At 38.3% G+C, this 25,000-nt stretch overlaps 2 protein-coding genes and 1 long non-coding RNA gene across 20 annotated transcripts in view; 2 read left to right on the top strand and 1 right to left on the bottom strand.

Moving 5' to 3' along the window:
* Positions 1-25,000, top strand: part of SYNCRIP (synaptotagmin binding cytoplasmic RNA interacting protein) — a 59,683-nt gene that overhangs the window by 25,794 nt on the left and 8,889 nt on the right. For 5 of the 11 annotated variants that reach the window (XM_023759361.1, XM_023759359.1, XM_023759369.1 and 2 more), the window contains one exon: positions 268-2,105. In XM_023759361.1, coding sequence (XP_023615129.1) covers positions 268-296 — 29 coding nt within the window. In that variant the 3' untranslated portion in view covers positions 297-2,105. Of the gene's footprint in view, positions 1-267; positions 2,106-4,605; positions 4,827-25,000 lie in introns of those variants that run through there. The other 6 variants (XM_023759367.1, XM_023759360.1, XM_014461387.2 and 3 more) reach the window with 3 other exon arrangements.
* LOC111827345 lies at positions 7,842-23,273 on the bottom strand. Its single transcript, XR_002830853.1, has 3 exons — positions 22,747-23,273; positions 8,298-8,380; positions 7,842-8,169 (listed from the first exon to the last, which is right to left on the bottom strand). It is a non-coding gene; the product is annotated as an uncharacterized LOC111827345 (long non-coding RNA).
* The window catches only part of SNX14 (sorting nexin 14), a 74,050-nt gene continuing 72,489 nt past the window's right edge, over positions 23,440-25,000 (top strand). For 4 of the 8 annotated variants that reach the window (XM_023759349.1, XM_014461378.2, XM_006095338.3 and 1 more), the window contains exon 1: positions 23,440-23,713. In XM_023759349.1, coding sequence (XP_023615117.1) covers positions 23,520-23,713 — 194 coding nt within the window. In that variant the 5' untranslated portion in view covers positions 23,440-23,519. The remainder of the gene's footprint in view (positions 23,714-25,000) is intronic. The other 4 variants (XM_023759350.1, XM_023759351.1, XM_006095340.3 and 1 more) reach the window with 1 other exon arrangement.

The following is a 25,000-nucleotide window of genomic DNA, read 5'->3' as shown; positions in this document are numbered from 1 at the left end:
TTGTGAACAAAATGAGGTTTTGAACCTCAATCCAGTCTTCCCCCACCCCACAAGGGACACAAAAGCAAACCAAAAACCTCAACTCCAAACAAGTGAAAAACAAGCAAAAAGAAGTTAATAGTTATTAAAGGAAACTTTTTGGTTAGACTTTATATTAAGAAGTACTTTGTTAAAGCTTTTATTTATTTTTTTAATGTTATCATATGTTTGTACACATTATAAACTTAAAGTGATTTATCTAACTGATTCCTTTTGTTACCTGGCTAGCAGGGAAAAGGGGTCGAGGCCGGTCCTGACCTGTTACAATGAAGACTGACTTGCTATGTGGGATTACACCAGAAGCTTGCAGTGGAGTAATGGTAAGGAAATCAAGCAACCTTAAATATCACGGCTGTATAGGAGCATATTCTTTTGCAGAAGACCTTCCTGTGAAGATCATGGAATCAAATACAGGACATTGAACTAATACTTGGACTTTGATATGAATTTCTTTAACAATTTTCTCTGCAGTGCAAGTTATTAAACTAAAGCTACTCTATTTTCCAAATGTGTTCCAACAGAAATTCTTCATAACTTCTAGCATGGTATCTTAATAAAGAATAAAGTTCTTCTCTTTAAAAAATCTGCTCTAAGTAGATTTTTCCCCTGTTTTTTTAAATTAAGGATCCCAGCAGTGGTTTTCTAAAATATTCTCTTGAATTTGTGCATTTAAATTTTATTGCAGTGGTATAGATGAATACCATTGTTGGTATCCTTAAATTTTATTTCTGCTCACCAAGGTTAATCATGATTGTCTTTTTTATAATAATCACTTTTGAATTGTGTTCAGATAAGCAGTTTCAGGTGTAATCATCAGAGCTGGTTAGTCAGGCATTCCAGATAGTGGTTCTTTTCAGAACCTTTTTTAAAAGGGTTGGTTAACTACCTCAGTAGCAGAGGATTGAACTATACCCTGTCTGTACTGTACATAGAAAAATCTTTGTAGATAAAAGCAAGGCTTGTTAAATGATATGAGGGTAAGATTTTAATATACCAAATGTAACATTCTTAATTGCCTTTAGTTTCAGAGGCTTGTAAGACTTCCTCATGACCATCATAACAGGCCTTGCTTTTGTCGTATTTTGTGGCTGAAAAAGCAGCCTTGCTTCTTCAGATATTGTAGTTATTTGGATGTATAATAGTTTAGGAAGATGTTACTTTTGTAAGACATCAGATGTTCAAAAAAGTGCATCCGAACTTGTACTAAATACTGCAGTGTCCCTTTATAAAAAGTCAGACTAAAACTGACAGTTGTACAGCGAAGCCTGACATTTGGATATTTTGAAGTTTTTTCATAAATCATAGAGATTAGTATATGGCTGTAGTTTAGCTTTTTAGGTAAAGGTATGTTTCATTAGTGCATTTCTTATTGCTGATCACTGCAAAAACGTGAATCAGCTTTCCATTTCTTATGCAGGTCATGATAACTTGTAGAATAGAATACAATCATTTGTGCTATGTTTTTAATTTTCTAAAGCACCTTGATGACAGTGAGTGTTCAGTGGTGAAGCATCCTCTATTGAATCACCCTCAGAAATTTTTTGGCCAAGTCCAAAATTGATAGCTTAAAGTCAAAAGTGAAATTACAGTTTAATTAGGACTTGGTATAAAGAAATCCCTTTTCCCTTCCCCAAAGGGATACTGCAGTTATATCACTACCCAATAGGCACCACGATGAAGACCAGAGCTTATTATACTTAGGGTTTTATACACACCAGTTCCCCCAGTAAATGCAAATTTAACAAAATTTAGACATGTCATATGTTCAAAATGCTCATGACAAACAATCATTTTGCATTCCTGCAAATAAAATTGTTTTATACTGTAAGCTGGAGGCGAGTGTAACTTATTTTTGTAATAAAGTTTTTATTTTTTTTATGTGTCATTAATATAAATGTGTGTTAGTATACAGATATTCTGGTTTAAAAACTTAGAATTGCACACATTTCAGTATGTTTATTTGTACTTACATAATTTTAGAATAGTGGTTGCCAATAGCCTGTATGTTTCACATTAACTGGTTTTTTATGTTATCTTAATAAACCATTTTAGTATGTTGTATGTCAGTTACTGGGTTAGCTGGGACATAGAGTGTAATTTAAAATTTGTCAATAACTATTCATTGGAATATATGTAAATGTGCCTTGCCGGTTATTGAAACTTACCTACAAAATGAGTATGGGGTGACAAAAATTAGTTCCTGGTGCTTAATGAAACTTTCTGCCACTGATTTTATATATTACCCCGTGCTTTTTTAAAGTACATCTCTTTGAAATCTTAGTGTAAGTTTGAGGGCTACACAAAACATTTACATTTCATTTTGACAATATACGTATAATAGGTTTGTGAAAAGTGGGTAAACTAAATGTAGCCTTCAGTAAAATTGAATCTCAGTGTAATCTTTGGTGCTGGCATTTCCCAGTTCCAAGGAGTTAAATGATCCCATCAAAGAGGTCATTGCCATGCCTATTGGCACTTTACTGTCATATCCTTTTTAAGGGACACTGTCAAGGTGTTTAAGTTAATTCTCAATTATTCATTGGGATTTTAGGACTGGTTTATTTGGCTTAAACAAGAACTGCATTGTCACAGTTGAAAGATGAACATTTTTGTGAGTTCACAAATGTGTTCTTAAAAACATTAAAATGTGGAGCTGTGGGTTTCTAAGACTATTTGCCATTCTGAGTTTGGGGATTTGGGAGGGAAAACTGATATAAAGAAATTGTGAAGAATTGTTGGGTAATGTAAACAGTAGTGATGAAATATATACACACTCAAGTGAAATTAACTTGACAGTGTTCATTTGAATAACTGAATTCAAGCCATTATAATTTTAAAATTAAATATCATTTGCACTGTTCTGATAATGGGTGCAGTTTTTGAGCAATATAATCAGAGCTAAATATGCATGTAGTGATTAGTGATGTGAACAATTAAGTTCTGAGAAGAAATACTAACTGGTATTTTCAAACTTAAATTTCTGTAGTAAAATCAGTATCAAACTTATCAGAAATCAAGGAAAACAGGCAATGCATATGAACATACTTTGGAATGTTGTGTGGCCTATAAAGCAATAATGCAATTTATATGGAATGTCATGGGATATGAGAAATGGAAATGCAAAAATAACTAATCCTTTAGTAAAAATGTCAACATGTTAAAAGGGGAATGTTAACTAATGTAGGTTATTGCTATTTGTGATTTGTTTATGGGTTCTTGGCTTTGACAGCTTCAAAGAATGGACAGATGACAAGTTAAAGAAATTTTGTATATATTGTCAAGGAATGGGTCTTATATCCAAGAGTGAAGTCCCTTCCTTGGGGTGAAAAATGTATCCGTAAATGCATTCTGATTGTTAGAGTTACCTAACCAAAACAGACGCAAGATTTTGTTTCTGCAGACTACTTGGCAATCAAAGTGATCATAAATTTAATCAGTTTTCAGAAAATTGCTTTGTGAGAAAATTGTATTGAATATATTCTTTATATGGAAGATTTTTGGCCATTGCAACTGAATCAGATGTTAGAGATGAAGGAGAGATTGAGCACAAAAAGAGTGGTTGCACACTTATGATGGCAGTTGTTGCATCATGAGAAATTTACCAATTACTGCAAGTTTGATTTAACAAAATATAAATATTTTCCTTGTGATAAAATATGAAGAACAGAAATGGATTGATGGGGTGATCTGGGGTATTCACTTGTATATAAGATATTTGAAAAGACTTATTTAATATCAGGGTGAACATCATGCTAGTTGGGCAAAATTGTCACATTCAGGACAGCTTTTTTGATTAAGTAAAAAATCACCAGAAACAGCAGAAGGTCACCTTGTTTTATTACAAAGTAAGTATGACATGTAGTCTATTTTAAGGGGAGAAATGAAAAAGCAGAAGGAATTTGTGCATTTAGGGGAGGGAGATAGAGTAAATGATTGCTCAGGTTCCTAAAACTTCAAGAATACCCACATGACCATTTTCTCCCCAGTGATGTATATAAAATTTTTATCTGAGCATAGGAATTCAGTGGTGGGTATAAAATGAATGAACTTAAGTAAATACATACAATGAACAGACTTCTGGGGATGATGTATAGTACTAATTACTCAGTAATCATACCACTCAATAGGGCATGCCACTACTTTTTCAGATGCTAATTATAAACCAATGTTCAAAGATGTTTTTAACTGTGGGCAAATTAGTAGATAGACATTTTGGTCTGTCACTTTTTAAAGTACTTAAGTTCTATTAGCACCACAGTCTGCCTTCAGTAATACACCTAAAATATTTTTCACGACCAGCAGCATTTAGTTTGGAAAAACAAGTCTTTTTTACAAATGCAAAACAGTATTAAAACTAATGCTCTGGTCCAAGATTAGGTTTTTAATGATATTAACAGTAGTCTGATAAACATTTAGAAGTCTGGCATGAGAAACAAAAGCTTGTACCTGATTAGTATTTTTATTTAAAAAATAGTTCTGTTAGCTTATTTAAATTCTCTTACATTTATTTATCCATAGAATTTATATTTATTTCATTCCTTTTATCTCCCTGAAAACTGTCTGCAGGCTCTTTGATTTGGATTAGATGTGTGAAGTACTGTCTTTTGCCAAAAACCTCAAATTACTTGTTCTTTTCAACGTAGTGGGTTTGTGCTTGTTTGGAGATCAGTTCAAAAACTATCTGTACTATCTGTACTGCCTCTGATGTTAAGATTTTATGTATAGCATAAGGAAGCTAGCTCTGACTATATTTTCCTAAGAATAAAGACCTATTTTTGTAGCATGTCTTAGGATCTCCAGGAGTCCAAGAATTATTGTGGGTGTCCTCCATCGTTCTTCATTTAACAGCTTTTAAATAGACACTTGGAATCAGAGCTCACTCATCTTTTTATTATCCATACATTCCAAGTAACTAGCCAATGGTAAAAACAAATTCTCCAAGATCTCTAATTCAAGCACATGGTGGGATATGTATATAAATGTTGGTATTCACTTAATTTTAATTGATGAAAATAATTCCGTGGTCATGCACGTGAAAGAAGTTCATGGTAATTTCCATGCCCTACTCTGCAGTGTTCTTTCATTGTCTCTGAAGGTTTGGAAATGAGATTTAGGTTGCAAGTAAATCAGGAAATGGGAGTGGACAAATAAATCTATTTAAATGTGGCACATTTAGATGACTGCAAAAGAGATTAGGTAGGTGAACAGTTTAAAATGTGTTTCATAAAGCTAAGTTGGCAAATCAAAGAGTGGGGAACTTCTAAATACATTTCTTGGGCTGGGGTGGTGGTTGAGGGGGTTGGCTCATAACTTAGGATTTTCTTCAAGGAGGAAGCAGTAGGGGTAGTATTGGCTACTTTAGGACAAAAGTCCTTTTAGTCCTTAGTACAGAGATTAGTTTGTATTTAGGGTTAGTAAAATTTATTCTCATTAATGAAAACTTGTCATTTTGTAACAGTCACAGTTTTATACTGGAAATATTCACCACGGGCATTTTGTAAACCATTTATGTTGCCTTTCTGGCTCCCTGTGCAGATACCAAATTAGTACTTTTTTCTGGTTGAAATGATGTTGAGTAAGACTCTGGGTTAGGGAGAAGTCCTAATAAACCACTATGGAAGTTAGCATCTTCAGATATTACTGTTTCCTAAAGTGTATTCCTAACAAGCAATAAACTTAAGACAAAGATGAGGGTATTTTAGAGTAATTTACAAGCCTCAGTGGATATCTGATTTTTAATTTGTTTATAAAATGGTTTAAAATAAGTTCTAATCGGAGAGTCTGCTGTCTGTAATGTTAATGAATTGTCATTTCCTCCTGACTTATTAGGTTTTTAACTTGTATTCTGGAAAGCTTCTTGTGACAAAATATCAAAATGTTTTGGAGAGTATTTTAGGATGCCCAAGTGAATTGCCATCTTCTGTCATTTACGAACTATAGCCAATTTTACTTTTTCAAGGCAAAAGGACAAAGGTTTTGATGTGGATATTAAAGAATATGACTAGAACTTGTTTACAATCATATAAAATCTGTAGAAAAGAGTTGGAGATTCTAAAATCTGGTCTTCCAAAGTATAGAAATATCCAAAATAACATCACCTCTGGTGTGGCTCTTTTAAAGATATTAATTTTATTTTTAAATGTATTTTCACTGATTTCAGAGAGGAAGTGGGAGAGAGAGAAACAATGATGAAAGGGAATCACTGATTGGCTGCCTCCCACATGTCCCTCACTGGGGACCGAGCCCACAACTTGGGCATGTGCTCTTGACTGGAATCGAATCTGGGACCCTTCAGTCCGCAGGGTGATGCTCTATCCACTGATCCAAACCAGCTAGGGCTAAAGATGTTAATTTTAAATGAAGGAAATTTGAATGACATTTATGTAACAATTTTTCATTTGAAGTTTAGTGTCTCTTTTTTCTTAATGAGAATTATAAAATGCCAGCATTGCATCATTTGAATACAAAATTGCCAGACAAGGTGCATCTATTTGTCATGAGTAAAGAAAGCTTTGTGGCTTCATTTTTAAGAAGAACGTCTTGGTATTGATGTTGCTTAAATTGGAAGCCTCAGGAATTAGGCCTCTAAAATTGCTCTAACTTCTTTTAACATGAAAAGCTAGAAAAGCATATATACTGATTGTGTTTCTCAATATATTTAATATTGGGAATGAGCTTGGAGGAAAATCAGAAATAATGAGCGATACTTCAAAGGTCATCTATAAGAATTGGCAGAATACAATTCTCTGCAGCCCAATGTATATGTAATACAATAGTTTTTGCAGAAACTGGATTCCTAGGAATCTTTAAACATTAAGGAAATGTGCTGTTCCCTCTAGGTACTCCTCACTGCATATTCATTTATAAATTAAAAGTTGATGAAAAAGCCTTTTATTCTAAAATTAAAAGAAATGTTAGTTTAACTCTTGGTTTCCTAAAGATCCATTTAGCATTTAGGACAGCATAAGCAAAGCTAAGGGGCCCAGCTGCAGATTCTGTATTTACTTCAAAAAAAAAAAATTATATATATATATAAGCATATTGCTTATCCCTGCTTAATGCCTTTTTTATCAGTCTAAATTACTACTTTAAAGCTACTTAATTTCTATCTTGTTTGTTTGCCTTTAAGATTGGAAGCTCTTCATGGCAGGGAAATCTGAAAGGTGCTAGGTAGGCATTTAAAAATACTCTTCCAGATATTTTTCAGTTTGGTGGAAATTTAGTTTATTTTTCTGAATTAGGCTTAATTGTGGCATGGTCACTTGAAATGGGAATCAAAATTTTAAACCACTTTTATAACATGGAAAGCTTTTAAAAATTAAAGAGCATGAAATGGTCATGTAAGTTAATCTGAAGACCCACATGCAAATTAATGTGTTTTTAAATAGTTTTATTAATTTCCGAGAGAAAGGGAGGAGAGAGATAGAAACATCAATGATGAGAGAATCATTGGCTGCCTCCTGCACGCCCCCCACTGGGGATCGAGCTCGCAACCCAGGCATGTGCCGTTGACAGGAATCGAACCCAGGACTTTTCAGTCCATAGGCCGATGTTCTATGCACTGAGCCAAACCGGCTAGGGCTAAATCATCTAATGTTTAAAAAAAAAATCAATTGTCTTGAAGTTAAAGGGACAATTCTTTTTTTTTTTTAAAATATATTTTATTGATTTTTTACAGAGAGGAAGGGAGAGAGAGAGAGAGTTAGAAACATCGATGAGAGAGAAACATCGATCAGCTGCCTCCTGCACATCTACTGGGGATGTGCCCGCAACCCAGGTACATGCCCTTGACTGGAATCGAACCTGGGACCCTTCAGTCCGCAGGCCGACGCTCTATCCACTGAGCCAAACCGGTTTCGGCAAAGGGACAATTCTTGAGATTTATAGGCAGCTTTATGTTTATTTCTAATTGTAATTATTAGAACAACCCAGCCCAGCAATTTTTCTTTATGCTGATGTTCAGCTTAATTTCAAGCTGCTGAACAAAACAGTATTGACCTACAAACCCTGTCCATACTCGTTTATTTATGAGGAATGAGTACTTCAATATTGAATTCTTGTTTTGCTGATGAAGAATCTAGTTGGTTTTACGTTCATAAAGTTTGTATAAGGTTCTTTTTGCAGAGCACTCTGGAGAAGATTAAAAAAATGAAGATTAGATAACTATAAGGTCTTGACAATAGCTATTCCTGAGAATCATACATACTATAAAGTAGCTAGAGCAATGGTTGCATCCATATGAATAGGCTTGCATGTACCTTTCAGCTGGTAGGTGGTTGAAGTTCAATATCTTGAAAAGGGTGTCTGATTATATAGGGTGTCCCTTCAAAAATGTATAGACCTGTTGAATAATTATAAAGACTTTATTAAAATTTCATTTTCAAGTTTGAGTTATCAGCTGTTCAAGTGTGTATACATTTTTTGGGGGACACCCTGTATGTATTAGTTTGAATACTGATGGAAAAAGGTATTATTATACACGCTTAGTTGATAATTTAACTTAATACTTTAAAGGAAATTTAGAAGACCTGGAAACGATACAGTACAGGATACAAAAGTCGACTCTGCACCCTAGTCAGTTCACAGGGGTGATGACTTTTTTTCCCCTCTTAGTCCTCATTGATTTTCTAGAGAGAGGAAGGGAGGGAGAGGAAAAAACATGTGAGAAAGAAACATTAATTGTCTGACTCTTATGCCCCTGACTGGAAATCAAACCGCCAATCTAGGAATTGGGCCCACAACCTTTTTTGGTGTATGTGTTGATTCTCCAACTAACTGAATCACCCTACTGGGCAGGATAATGACTCAATTCTTACATCTCTTTTGTTTTCATTTAAAAGTTTATTTTGTGGTAAGAACTTTAAAAAAAATTTTTTTTATTTATTTCAGAGGGGAAGGGAGAGGGAGAGATAGAAACATCAATGATGAAGGAAAATCATTGATTGGCTGCCTCCTGCACGCCCCCTACTGGGGATCAAGCCCACAACCCTGGGCATGTGCCCTTGATGGGAATTGAACCTGGGACCCAACCCTTCAGTCTGCAGGCGGATGCTTTATCCACTGAGCCAAATCGGCCAGGGCTTGCATCTCTTTTAATAAATTTAAGCAGTATTTACCCCTTGTGAGGAATTTAGCTTAAACTAATTCTATTCTCCTTTTGTTGAACTTTTAAATTCAATTGGTTAACTTTATTACTCAAACTTCACTTAAGCCTTTACTTACACAGTTTAGTATCTTTTGCTCCTCACTATAAGATGAGGAAGTAGCATACTCAGTACTTTCTGGTCTTTTATTTCCCAGTTCCTGGTAATTCCATCTTTACTTTTCTGCTGTCAGGTTTATGACACTTTGACATGTTTTGTCTCTAGACTGAAGATTGCCAAAATGCAACATTTAAAATGGGTGATGTTCTTAGATCCATAGATAATCCTATTTTGACAAGATTCTATGTCCTTTGGAAGGCAAAATTCTAAGACATAAAATGATTTAATGTTCATTTGGTTAGATTCATGCCATTGCTAAAATATGAACCATAACTTGATTTTTTTTCTTCTTGAGTTTCTGATTTCTTTTTACTGAGCTCTTCTGGTTATTTAATCATTTTTTAATACATTTTTTTTATTTCAGAGAGGAAGGGAGAGATAGAAATGTCAATGATGAGAGAGTATCATTGATCGGCTGCCCCCTGTATACCCCCTACTGGGGATCGAGTCCGCAACCCGAGCATGTGCCCCCAACCGGAATCGAACCCAGGACCCTGCAGGCCACAGTGCAACGCTCTATCCACTGAGCCAAACCAGCTAGGGCTATTTAATCATTTAATGCTCTGTGTATTCTTGTCATTCTAGGATTCTTTTTTTCCCCATACCATTGCTGGATTCTATTTCTTAGATTTCATAGCTTCCTCTTAGATTTTCTTTTATTCTTGCTGCAGTATATTATCTGGTAATATTTTCAGAAAGGGTGTATGAATGGTAACAGTCTTGCATATGGGAAAATAGTTTCGCCCTTGCTCCCTCGTTTGACACTTTGGACATAGGATTCAAACTACAATTTCATTTTCCATTAGAACTTTGGAGTTGTTACTTCATTGTTTTGTAGTGTCCAGTGTTGCTTGTAACCATCTGATTTGAATGCATTTTTTATGTGTAGGTAATCCTTTTTTCTTACACATTAACTTTTTGTTGTTAATTGGTTTTCTAAAGTTTTATGAGATTCTGTACATAGGCATTTTTTTCTTAATTAAAAAAGTTTGTATTGATTTGAGAGAGAGAGGAAGGGAGAGGGAGAGAGAGAAACATGAATTGGCTGCCTTCTACATGCCTCCTATTGGGGATTGAGCCCACAACCCACGAGTGTGCCCTGACCCGGAATCCAGCCAGCAACCTTTTAGTGCATGGAACAAGGCTCAACCAACTGAGCCACACTCGCCAGGGCATCTGTGCATAGGTTTTTATTTTGCTTTTTAACTTGAAGTCTTAAGGGTTTCTTAATTGCTGAGAATTTTGCTTTTCACCTTATATTCCACAAATGAGTGAGGTCATGTAATATTTATCTTTCTCTGACTGGCTTATTTCACTTAGCATAATGCTTTCCAGTTGCATCCATGCTGTAGCAAATGGTAAGAATTCCTTCTTTTCACTTGGGTTATAACTGGGCCTGTCCACTGAGGTGACTTAAGTTCTCTGTGTGAGAAGAACATGAGGACTAACAGGCTTTATATTAGCTTGCTTAGGAGCAGACAGGCAAGCCGGCTATCCCTTCCAATGCCAGAAAGGGTGGGCCCAACTGACTCCTGGTAGGTTATTTGGTTTGAGCTTGGAGGTGCGGGGTGGGGGGGGGGGTTGGGGGGTGGGGGGACTTGACCCTGAAATTGTTTTTACAGCCCTCAGTCACTGAAATTTTTTTCCATCTCTTATAAGCCAGAGGTCTTGGCTTTTGCTTCCCACTCATCCCTCCCATGAAAAATGGCTCCTATTCCATGTAGCCTTGTGAGTGCAAAAGTAATATGAGCCTCAGTTTCATCTTTTCTACCTAAATTGTGTAAATAATAAAAAAAGTGCTAGTTTTTAAACAGAACTGGGTAAAATACAACAATATGATGTACATTACCTTGGATTTATTAGAAGAAACTACCTTAATCTGTATTATTACTTCCATGTCATGCCTCATTTAAACTAAATTGTCTAGGAAATGTTTGTATATAAATTTTACTTAAAAACAGTATAGCGCCTGATATGCTATGAGTATATAGAAGACATTTTGTGACTAATGATGCAAATTTTGTTTAGACATTTAATGCAGACACCCTTGACTGCAAAGCAGATTATTCTAAAAGGCCTTTTTGGGAATGGCACTATAGGTTTTGTTTTAGTATACAATTTCTGCACATTAAAAAAGAAGAAACCATTAGGCATTATTTTTTTTTTCTATTTCCATTTAATACAGCTACCTTCATGTATGCTATTTTACCCAGTAATGAGACTACATTCCTGATTTTTAGCGGGATCTCTCAAATCTACCTCCTATAGATTTGATGTTCTGGGATTTGATGAGAATCCATGGTAATCTATTTGTGGAATATATTCTTAATACTCTTGTGTCAGATTCCCCTTAATTTGGTAATTAGGATGTTTTAATCCTTAAAAAAAACTTACAAGTATGGTAATTCAAAAAAATTAGATTATTTTGCCTATTAAGGACCTCTTCAGGTACCAAAACATTAGTTTATAATTAGGTTCTGTGATAATGAATATTTATTAGCTGACATCAAGGAAGAAGTGACTTTCAAGGTTTTTGTTACCAAAAATCTTGGGTAAATTTTTTTTTTTGTCAGGACACAGACAAAGGCAAACTGAAGCGGAAGATAAAGCTTATTAATTAGTATACTGAGACCCATTCAATTAAAATTGATGGATATAAGTCATGCTAATCTCTTGTATTAATAGAGCTTTCCCATTCTAGTAAGGCTCTGGTGTATGATGTACCCTTTATGTAAATATAGATGTATTCATTCACTTTATATAAATTTTATAAGTATAGGTCACGAAAAATACTGTATGTGCATTGAGACAGTCTCAAAATTTCAATGACTTAGATCAGTGATGTTCAACCTTTTTCATCTCTTGGCACACGCAAACTAATCACTAAAATTCTGTGGCACACTAAAATACATTTTTTGCTGATCTGACAAAATAATAGGTATTTTTTTAAATATATATTTTTATTGATTTTAGAGAAGAAGGGAGAGGGAGAGAGAAACATCGATGATGAGAGAGAATCTGACTGGCAGCCTCCTGCACGCCCCCTACTGGGGATCGAGCCCATAACACGAGCATGTGCCCTTGACCAGAATCGAACCTGGGACCCTTCAGTCCACAGGCTGACGCTGTATCCGCTGAACCAAACCGGCTAGGGCTAATAGGTATAATTTTGATTGATTCACACCAGATGGCTATTGTATTGGTTGTAGTCATTTTTTTTATTTGACAATCTAAGGGAAAAGAGGTCAACTATACTTCCTTTTATTTCCCCAATAGTTCTAGGTGAAAAAACAATGAAAATACATTTTCTTAATCATTGAGACATTTAAAGGAACTATATACAAACTAATATAACTTCTTTGGTCCTGAGTTTCTTTTCTTGTAAAAAGATTAAATTCTGACTTAATCCCCAGCTCAGCATTCTGTGAGATATAGCTTGTGTTTTTGGTAAAATTCTACCTAGAGGATTTCCTGCTTCATTTCATTCATACTTTTATTGTGAAGGCTTAGTTTCACAATATATAGAAAATGTTACATTATAAAAGACTTCACCCAGTAATAGCTTACATACATGAACATTTCCTGGTATATTATTTTTGTGATACTTACTTTTTGAGAAAGAGAGTAGGACAAATATTTTTCTAACACTTACGGAAACATTGGAGCCTGTATATTCTGAGGAAGAAAATTGTATCAAGCATTATTTAGGTTATTCCCAGATACCCTAAATTATTGTTTTAATATTGTACTAGATGGGAGTTAGCCTGAATAACAGATGAAATTAATATATGAGCAACATGGACCTACTTTTGTGTTAGTAATTACATTTTTTTAATCTTTAGATTTAGTATTCATTTATCTCGTCTCTTAGTTCTGAAATTCTAAGCAAAATTCTCATTTGGTATAATGGTAATATAATAACCTGATAAGGAAATAAAAGGCTAAATTGTTGAACCTCCTAAATTTGCTTTTATTGCTAATAATTAAAAAATGTTATAAAAATTGTAGGGCCAACAAATAATCCAAAGTAGCATTAACTGTTCTATGCACAACAATCTCTTACATGCCCCTCAGTAAACTGTCTTTAGGTTGAAACCCCACAAATTTCATTATCAGGATAATGCATTTTATTGCATCCTTTTAGGCAGCTTGGTGGTTTTAGAATGATTCATTCCCCTTTTAATTTGATTTTCCTCTTATTTTCAAGAGCTGGTCAAAGGAAGGATACCAGTAGCCTGATAGGAAAATCATATTTTTTCAAAAGCTGTAACTTCTTTAAGCTACACTGAATCACTCTACCTGAAAAGTTTTCTTGGCACTCTGCTGGTTCTGATATTTTCTGACTGCCCTGTTCTTATCTGTCTTCATTTCCTTCTTTTTCTCTATACATGTCGCCTAGATCTCACTTATATTTACAGCTTGGCATCACATCTATGTGGACTCCTGTTTAATGTCAGGTCTTGATAATCTCAGCTGTTTGCTGTACATGTTAGAGTGCTCTGCTTTGTCAGCAAATATGTCCTATTAGTTTCTCTTATCACATCCAGCTAGCTACATTTGATCATTTACTGTGACTGAATAGGCCTGAAATATCCTCTCTATCCAAGTCCTACCCTTACCCTTCAGGTCTGGGTGAACTTCATATTTACAAATATCTTAAATGGTTTCTAAACAACAAATTTCTGAATGGCACATTTAATTATTATGGCTCTCCATATCTGTAGAGTCTACAACAGCATTGTCCAATAGAAATAAAATACAAGCCACATATGTAATTTAAAAATTTATAATTTGGCCTCAGCTTGATAATTTCTATAAACACTCTGCTTGCCTTGTCTTGATGCCTGGGTGTCTTAAGAGTTCTATCCCATCCAAGCCAACCACTCAAACAAAAATCCTCTTCAGCCCAAATAGTAAAGTCTCCTTGTTGTAGGTGCATTAAAATGATCAACAAAGTATCCTTGAGGAACATGTATAATTAGAATGTGAAGATAAAATTTCTGACTTTCACTCTCCTGTTACCTGGGTTTTCTTTTATTGTTTGTACTATAGGTTTGTAACAAGTCAAAACCCAAAATCTATCAACCTGCATAAGATAACTTTTAGTAGTAAACCATGGTTTTAAAGCATCTGGCAGCATTTTAAAATTTGATATTTCTATGCTTTGTAACCACCAAAAAGAATTCAGAATCATCCTATATAATAAAAGGCTAATATGCAAATTGTCCCCTCAACTGGGAGTTCAACCAGGAATTCGACCAGAGGGCGGAGCTGGCTGGCCAACTTGGCCCGTAGCCTCTTCCCGTGGCCTGATCGGCCCTGATCGGGGCGGGCCGGCTGGACCTCACCCATGCACGAATTTGTGCACCAGGCCTCTAGTTTAAATTATATATTTGTTGTTATTGCTACCTTTCAATAGTGTATGTGGTAATCACAATTTCCATCCTCCCATTAGTTTTATATGCTGCTTTAACATAGTGGAAGAAAGCTAAGAAACTGGCAGAAGCTGAATATATAAGTAGGCTTAAACCAATTTAAGAGTAATACATAATGTGTTACCAACATTTGAAAACCCAGTACATGAAAGGGACTATTTACATAGGGATATTTATTGTTGGATTCTTAACTCGGAAGTACTACAAAAATTGCTCCAATACTGCCATCTGTTTCTGTGAGCATTCTGGGAGAAGCTTTCTTCTTAGTCTCAAGAGCTGAAAGTGAACTAATCTTTTTAATTATATATTTAAAAACAAAACACCAGCCGAAACCGGTTTGGCTCAGTGGATAGAGCGTTGGCCTGCAGACTGAAAGGTCCCAGGTTCGATTCCGGTCAAGGGCATGTACCTGGGTTGCGGGCACATCCCCAGTAGGAGATGTGCAAGAGGCAGCTAATCGATGTTTCTCATCGATGTTTCTAACTATCTCTCTCCCTTCCTCTCTGTAAAAAATCAATAAAATATATAAAAAAATAAGTAAAAACAAAACACCAAACAGCCCTGGCCAGTGTGGCTCAGTTGGTTGAACGTCATCCCATGCACCAAGAAGTTGCTGGTTCAATTCCCAGTCAGGGCACATGCCTAGGTTGTGGGCTTGATGTTTCTCCATCTCCCTATTTCTCTAAAAATAAGTAAAAACATTAAAGGACAAACCTGAGAATACAACTAATAGAACTGCTGTCTGAACGTCTGCAATAGAGTTCTTAATTATCCTATATAATTAAAGGCTAATATGCAAATTGACTAAATGGCCCTAACTGGTTTGGCTCAGTGGATAGAGCATTGGCCTTCAGACTGAAGGGTCCCAGGTTCGATTCCAGTCAAGGGTATGTACCTTGGTTGCGGGCACATCCCCAGTAGGGGGCGTGCAGGAGGCAGCTGATAGATGTTTCTCATTGATGTTTCTAGCTCTCTATCCTTCTCCCTTCCTCTCTGTAAAAAAATCAATAAAAAGCCCTAACCGGTTTGGCTCAATGGATAGAGCGTCGGCCTGTGGACTCAAGGGTCCCAGGTTCGATTCCGGTCAAGGGCATGTATCTTGGTTGCGGGCACATCCCCAGTAGGGGGTGTGCAAGAGGCAGCTGATCGATGTTTCTCTCTCATTGATGTTTCGAACTCTCTATCCCTCTCCCTTCCTCTCTGTAAAAAATCAATAAAATATATTTTTAAAAAATCAATAAAATATATATTAAAAAACAAAAAAAAACAAATTGACCAAATGGCAGAACGACTGGTCACTATGATGTGCGCTGACCACCAGGGAGCAGATGCTCAACACAAGAAGATGCCCCCTAGTGGCCAGTGTGCCAGAAACTGGGTTCACGGCTGGTGAGCACAGTGGCGGTGGTGGGAGCCTCTCCTGCCTTCGTGGCAGCGCTAAGGATGTCCAATTGCAGGCTGGGAGCAGGCCTAAGCCATCAGTTGGAAATGCCCCAAGGGCTCCTGGACTGGGAGAGGGCAGGCTGGGCTGAGGGGCCCCCCTGAGTGCACGAATTTAGTGTACCAGGCCCCCCTCTCTCTCTCTCTCTCTCTCTCTCTCTCTATATATATATATATATATATATATATATATATATGTGTGTGTGTGTGTGTGTGTGTGTATATATAAACTTAAGTGACCAAACGACTGGTCAGTGTGCTCCCACAGCCAACCTCCCGCAGCTGGCCAACCTCCCACAGTCCCTCCCCCTGGCCAGCCAACCTCCTGCAGTCCCTCCTCCTAGACTGGGCGAGATGGCTCTGATCGCCGGCCAGGCCGAAGGACCCCACCGGTGCATGAATTCGTGCACGGGCCTCTAGTATTGAATAAAGATATATCTTGAAATGTTTTTACAAAATTGGAGAGTAAAGATTATATGTGACTTTCTGATAATGCTCAAAATTCAGACTTGTAAAATGTTCATTGAGTTAAAATCCCTAAATTTAAATGGTAACTGTCTTTCAATATAGAGGATTTTTTCCAATTTTCAATAAGGCCCAGCTGGCATGGCTCAGTGGTTGAGTGTCGACCTGTGGTCTCAATCCCTAGTAGGGGGGTGCAGGAGGCAACTGGTCAATAGTTCTTATCATTGATGTTTCTCTCCCTTTCTCTCTGAAAACAATAAAAATAAATACATAAATAAAAGGGCACTTTCTCAGGTGTCCTCATTTGTTAAAAACATTTTCAATAAGGATTTCATAATTTTCTTATTCAAGATTTCTACTTGGATATAATATATTGAGTTTATTATAGCTGGGATCAGCTTATCAAAATAGCAAAAGTTAGTGAAGATGATTTTAATTATTTGTTAGTAACCTTACTAGACTTGGAATTGAAGTATCAATGTTAGTGATTTTCATGATTTCTGAACTATGCCTAATTGATGGTCGTTTATATGTACCACATGAAAGTGCTTTTGTTTTTATATTTTAAAGTGTATCTTATCAAGAGGTAAGAGGAAGATTTGCAAAGCCTTTCCAAAATATTTTTAGAAGTTATTGGAGTCAGGTGAAAATATATTTAAACATCTGAATATTGTTAAGACTTTTTATGAAAGAAAGCCATTGTCTCTATAGTTAACAAAAAATAGTACAGCTGGTGTTGCTCAGTGGTTGAACATCGGTCTATGAACCAGGAGGTCAAAGTTTGATTCCTGGTAGGGCATGTGTCCAGGTTGGAAAAAAAAAGAAAGTGGAATGTTTTATTTAAAGAGTAACTTTGAAAAGTAGTTAAAAAAAACATTGGTCATCTTATACAAGATGAACGGTAGTGTTAGATTATAAGTGCCTTTCCACTCGATCTTTAATATTTATCAACAGGCAGGTGAGCATTATTTTCAGTTTCTAATCAGTTACTAAATTTACATTTTCTGAAGTTATAACCAACTACCTATTTCTATGAAAGTGAGGTTTGAGACGATGGCTATTCCATTATATCTTAGAAACAAGGTGACAAACATTGAATGCTTAAGTTTTTGGTGTTAAGACCACCCAGAATTTCATGGTCAAAAGAGCTTTTACCCAGAGAGTATCTATTTGAGCCAGTGGGTTGTTTAAAATTGTAGTTCTTCAGATCTTACCGTTTGAGGTTTTACTTTGTCGCCACAAGAGGGGGGAAGGCATTAAATATGAAAGTAATAACTGCATTTTGAACATCTTAAACTATTCATAAAAATCCCTTGATGCTCTTCCTTGAATTACATATTCTCCATTGTAATGAGTTCCTATTTTGAAAACCTAGGAAAGGAATATTTCTTGGAGTAAAAAAATCAGTTCATTGGTTTCTTTAACAGGTGCTTAATTTCCAGAGGTTGATACAGAGGATAGGTTGTGGGAAAAAGAGGTTTATGAGATGTAAAATTAAGACTAAAGATAACACTGCCACAAAATGTAAAATATAAACCTCATGCTTTGAGACATAGGGGAGAAAAGTGGGTTTGCGAATGCTAATCCTGTGATAGGAGAGCATGCTCCAAGATTATAGGGGTCACCTGTGAGAAGTAGGGACTGAAATGGCTTCTAAGGATAGCGTGTATTCATTTATCCTCTTCCTGACACTCAGCCCACACAAATAATGGCCCTCAACAAATTCGTGTTTATTCAGAGTCATCAGAGTTAAGGAGGTCTGATTACTGGTACAACAGATTGAATTACTTAAAAGCATTTTAAATAGTTAACATTGCCTAGTGCTGCATGACTTCTGAAAATTAACTGAAAGCAAATAGAGAAATTCTAGTCTTTGCTCAAATTATTGTCTTCCTGGAAGCCTTTCCCCATCCTCATCAGTTGAAGTTTCCCTTTGCCATCACCTGTCATTAACCCTTTGCACTCCGAACCATTCTGGACATTGGCTACCAGCTACTCGACGCTACTTTGCGGCGGAAACGTGCATTTACAGACCCTCGTATTATTTAGTATAATTTTGGAACCAAGTAATGTATTATAATGATATTGGACTTATATGAATTGGGTGACCGAGGAATGTATATTTGCAAAAAAAACAATATTTTATTGTTTATAATTTTGTACAGTATGATAAGTTTTGTAACACTCCCCAATATGCATTGCAGGCTGATTAGTGCATGTTTGACAGTAATAAGTGGTTTGACGCCTGCCACCAGGTGTTTTCCTGTTAGAACACACAATGCAGTCCCATTTTCTTTGTCCCACATCGGGAATATGTAATTTATTGTTTAATCCGACACAAAACCCGCTGACATTTCTTGTATATATCTTAGTAATTTTACGATATTTTGATTTAATTTCTTGTGCCATTTCAAGATAAAACTTCAGGGAAACATGCATGTCTCAAAAAGTTGCGTTGAAATAACTCAATTCCCCGTAATCACTAATAAACTGCAATGTCCCCTGAGAGGAGACATCCGAGTGATATGCTAGAATTCCGATATCCCCTGAGAGGGGACAGCGGAGTGCAAAGGGTTAAAACAATAACAAAAAACTACTACAGCCCTTATATATAAACTAGAGGCCTGATGCACGAAATTCATGTATGGGGGCGGGGGGGGGGTGGTCCCTCAGCCCAGCCTGCACCCTCTCCCAATCCGGGACCACTGGCTCCTAACTGCTCGCCTGCCTGCCTGATCACCCCTAACCACTCGCCTGCCTGCCTGCCTAATTGCCCCTAACTGCCTCTGCCTCAGCCGCTGCACCTGGGACCCAGGCTTCCGTCCCTCTGGCTGGCCGCAGGCACCGGGACCCTGGCTGGCTTCGCCCGGGCCGGCCGCAGGCACCAGGGAGCCAGGCAGTGCCACCCGGGCCCTGGCTTTGTCAGGAAGGATGTCCGGAATGACGTCCAGTCTATCTGGTCTAATTAGTATATTACCCTTTTATTAGTATAGATATGCCCTTTATTATACATTTTTTTCATATGTGACATATCTCCTTTGGAGGTCAGAAAAATTCATCTAAATCATTGTATCTGCTACCACCTTTAGCACAGTGCCTTATACTTATTTGCTAATTCTATAAATATTCAATAAATATCCAATATTGGAGATATTATTGGATTGTAATTTATGAGCCCTTTAGGTGAATGCATTATCAACTATTTTTTACTTTTTTAATTTGAAAATGTATTTTTAGCACACATGATAATTGTGATATTTATGAAAAATTTATGTATTTAATTGTACTGACTCTCCACAGCTAACATTAGTCTGAACCAGCACTGTCTAGTAGATATACACAGTGCAAGCCACAAAGGTAATTTGAAATTTCTAGTTGCCACATTATAGAAGAAACATAGGAGGTTAATATTTTTTAGCCATTATTTCCAAAATATTATTTAACATGTAATCAAGTTTTAAAAATTGAGGTAGTTTATATTGTTTTCATGCCATCTTCAAAACCTGGTGTGTATTTTATAGGTATAACACATGTCTATTTAAACTAGCCACATTTCAAACATTCAGCAGCCAGATAATGGCTATTAGCTACTTTATTGGACACTGCAGGTTTAGAACTTCAGGGCAGCCATTAAATTCTCAGTTTCCTGTAAGGTAACTTTGACTTCACATCATTGTCATTTTAGATTATAATCTAAATAAAGCTAATTGGTTTGGCTGGTTTTTGTCATGTTCATAAATCCACAAAATAAGAAACCTTTTTGCATTAAGCATTGTATAAAGACATTTAATAGGCAGTTTCCACCCAATGTAATCTCTATAACTCATGAAGAAGGTATTTCTGTTTTAGAGTTGAGGATCCAGGAGTTAAGATAGACCAAGTTAACATTTCCTATAGAAAGTGGAGCTGGTTTTAGAACCAAGATTAATTGTGGATATCCCATATCCCCATTGGAAGTTCAGAACTTTTTAAAAAAAATATATTTTATTGATTCTTCACAGAGAGGAAGGGAGAGGGAGAGTTAGAAACATCGATGAGAGAGAAACATCGATCAGCTGCCTCCTGCACACCCCCCACTGGGGATGGGCCCGCAACCAAGGTACATGCCCCCGACTGGAATCGAACCTGCGACCCTTGAGTCTGCAGGTTACGCGCTATCCAGTGAGCCAAACCGGTTAGGGCCAAAACTTTTAATAAAAGGTTGAAAAAAAATTTCAAGGTCTGTGTATATGTTAAAGTGGATATTAGATTATAAGGTTAAAGAGAAAACACAAACTTAATACAAAACATACTGAATGTACACTGTAATTGAAAAATAAAAGTGAGATAAAAACTTTCCTAATGAAATAAAGTTTTATTTCATTAAATGATGTCTAGCAACAGGAAAAATTTTTTTTCTTGCTTCAGGTGTAGATATTAAAGAATTTCCTATGGCAGAAATTTATTTTTATTTTCTACTTTCCGAGCATAAGAGTAATATGAAAATTTAAGTTGCCTATTGTTTAGTAGTTAGCTTATTCTAATTGCCTCAGCTAAAATTATATGGGAAAGATGTTTTAGTTGATTGTTATAAAGATGTTTAATTTGAACAGAACAGATCTCAGTGAAAAGTTGCACAGCAATTTTAGAATATGCCTTTAAGAAAGCAAATTTTTAAACAGAAAAAAGACTGGCAATATAACTTCCTGGAAAAATTTAATAAAGTAATTTACCCAATCATAGAGTACTCAAGCCCACAGTAGGCACTTGATACATGTAGATTAATTCAACATACACCTTTTATTTGTACTTCAGTAAAGCCCTATGTTTATATAAACCAGGATTTATAGATGATTCAAAGACACTTAAAAAAAGCCACAAAGTGAAATTTACGTTTAGATATTTATTTCAGAACATTAAAAATCGCACTAAGCTTCCCAATGATGTTACACAGTAGTCTTTTAAATGGTTTAGTCAGAAACAACATCCTATATAATAAAAGGCTAATATGCAAATTGACTGAACTGCGGAATGACCGGTTGCTATGATGCACACTGACCACTAGGGGGCAGACGCTCAACGCAGGAGCTGCCCCCTGGTGGTCAGTGTGCTCCCATAGGGGAAGCACCACTGAGCCAGAAGCCGGGCTCATGGCTACAGCGCAGTGGCAGGAGCCTCTCCGCCTCTGGAGCAGCGCTAAGGATGTCCAACTGATTGCTTAGGCCCTCTTCCCTAAGCAGTCGGACATCCCTGGAGGGCTCCCAGACTGTGAGAAAGTACAAGCCGGGTTGAGGGACCCCCACCCCTCCAGTGCATGAATCTTATGCACCAGGCCTCTAGTGAGTATATATTTGGGATGTTAATTAAACAATAACTAATGAGGACGATCAGTGAAATGGATACTTTTTTTGTTGTTAATCCTAACCCGAAGATATTTTTTCCATTGATTTTTTTTTTTTTTTAGAGAGAATGGGAGGTGGGTGGTGGTAAGAGGAGAGAGAGGGAGAAAAACATCATGTGAAAGAGACACATAGATTGGTTGCCTCCAGCACGCACGAATTTGCAACCCTTCGGTTCGCTGGCTGAAGCTCTAACCACTGAGCACGCCGGCCAGGGCAGAAATGTATACTTTTATGTACTACTGTCGAATTCGACAATTCTGGGGAGAAATTTGACAGTATGTCTCATGTTCTTACCCTTTGATCCAGCAATTGTGTTGATATTGATCCAAAAGTATTAGAAATATGTACTGATTCGTGATCAAGGATGGTAATAATTATACTATTAATGAAATTAAATAATTACCATTAATAGAATAGTTAAAGGCACTTTCAGACGGAAAAAGAATGCATCGTTAAATATCCATGTATTCGGCATAATAACACGGGGAAATACTAATGAAACTATACATATACCACGTTTTGTTTTGTTTAAAAAAATCATTTCTGAGCACATATCTGCCCTTTGGAGGTTAAGATGATACGAAGGAGAAAGGACTGGCAGCAGGAGCGCGCCGTCTCTGGGGTTAGAAAGGCTCCAAATCCCGGCTTCGCCAAGTGTCTGATTCGAGTTCCTCTCCTCCTCAGTAATCTAGCTGTAAAATGGGAGAGAACTAGAGTACTTACATCCTGAGAGAAATGTGTAGAGGCTAAATGAAAGCGCTTAGCGCGCAGCCCAACTTTTACTTCTTACGGTGAGGTCTTCCTGTATCTCAGAGTTAGCGATGCCTCCAGTAGTTAACATTTAGTAAAGCGAAAGCCCCACGAGACTCTGCAAGGGGGCTTCAAGCTAACCTGTCAACCCGCCGCATCCAAACCCTTGGAGTTTGGGGAGGCCGCGGGGCTGTCGGCACTGATCTCCCGCCGGGGTGGCGGCCCAGTGGGTGTGCCTCTTCCGTAATCCAGGCTGGAATCACCCGCGCGCAGCTAGGACCCAAGCGTCCCTCCTCGCTCCCCCTTGGGCGTGGCGCTCAGCTCACACCTGTCCTCACCCCCGCGCTAAGCCTCCGGTGCGGACGCGGGCCTGAGCGGCGGGTGCGCGTCACAATGACTACAGCCCCAGCCGCCCCGCGAGTTCGAGGTGTCCCGCAGGCAGGGCCGGGCAGCCCCGGGGCGCTGTCGTTCCTCCCGGCGGGTCCCGGAGGCGCAGGATCCTCTCGGGAAGGGCTGCCCCCTAGTCTAGCGCGGAGGCGGAGCGGCGAGACGAAGCCATGCAACCTACAGGGCGTGACGTCCCGGGGGAAAAGGTGCTTATATCCCTATTGTCGTCGAAAGCGCACGCGCGGCGGGGGCCTGGGGCGGGGCTTGGGCTTCGGCAGCCCCGGGACAGTCCGCCGGTCGGCGGCGGTGGGAGTCGGCCGGCGGGCCGGCAGCCGGGCGGGGCGGAGGCGTGGAGGTGAATGGGGGTCGCCTCGACCTCAGTCTGTCGCACAGCTCCAGCCCCGCCGGTGGAGATGGTGCCCTGGGTGCGGACGATGGGGGAGAAGCTGAAGCAGCGGCTGCGGCTGGACGTGGGGCGCGAGATCTGCCGCCAGTACCCGCTCTTCTGCTTCCTGCTGCTCTGCCTCAGCGCCGCCTCCCTGCTCCTCAACAGGTAACGCCGCAGTGCGGAGCCAGCGCGCGGCGGCCGCTGCTCCCGAAACCGGGGCCGCAGGCCCGGGTGCTGCCGCCCGGCTGCGTAGTGAGGGACCTGGGGCGGCTGCGAGGCCTCTGGGACCGTCGCCTCGGGGAGCCCGGCCGGCGTCGGGGCCCGGAAGTGCGGGCGGGGGCTGGGCCCAAGTGCCCCTTTCCCCAGGCCTCGTCTCCTCAGCCGGCCGGTCCGATTCTTATCTTTTCACCCACTTAAAACCTGGTTCTCCATCACCGACGTTTTTCCGAGGGAGAAATCGGTAACTCGGGCCCGATGGAGACCGCGCCGGGCGGTGCAGTCAGCTGACGCGGAGGGTTCAAGGTCCGGTCGCCGGCCGCCGCCGCAGCCCCAGGCAGATTCCCGGGCTGTCACTGCGCACACAGACACAGACACACAGACAGGCACACAGAGACAGACACACAGACACACACACACACAGACACACACACACACACACACAGACACAGAGGCAGACACAGGCACACAGAGACAGACACACACAGACACAGAGGCAGACACAGGCACACAGAGACAGACACACAGACACACAGACACAGGCACACAGAGACAGACACACAGACACACACACACACAGACACACACACACACACAGACACAGAGACAGACACAGACACACACAGACAGACACACACAGACACACACACAGACACAGAGACAGACACACACACAGACACACACAGACACAGACACACAGACACAGACACACAGAGACAGCCACACATACACATACACACACACACACACACACACACACACACACAGAGACAGACACAGACACAGAGTCACAGATACAGTTCAGACTTTTAGAGACAGATCATTGTCTCACTTAGACACACACAGTCTCACAGAGAGTGACTCATTCACATACTGAGAGAGTCATACTTTTGTAGATTTTTCTTATTTATTTATACTGACACAGACTTTTACTTTGTTACACACACAGACACAGACACACACTGATTTTTTTATGGGTTGTTCATGTTTGATTTATATTTTGTTTTTTTGTGTTCGCTTTTACGGAGTCTATCTTTTTTGAGTTTTTGTTTATTTTTGTTTTTTGTTATATATTTCGTTGTGTTATTGTGGGCTGTGATGTTTATCGACTTGACGGAGTAGGTCGATATGGTGTTTTATTGTTTTTTTTTTTTTTTTTTTTTTTTTTTTTTTTTTTTTTCTTTTTTTTTTTTTTCTTATTTTTTTTTTTTTTTTGTTGTTTTTTTTTTTTTTTAT

The sequence above is a fragment of the Myotis lucifugus genome, unplaced genomic scaffold (assembly GCF_000147115.1).
Source record: "Myotis lucifugus unplaced genomic scaffold, Myoluc2.0 scaffold_152, whole genome shotgun sequence".
NCBI classification, from domain to species: domain Eukaryota; kingdom Metazoa; phylum Chordata; class Mammalia; order Chiroptera; family Vespertilionidae; genus Myotis; species Myotis lucifugus.
This window is presented reverse-complemented; position numbering and strand designations above follow the sequence as displayed.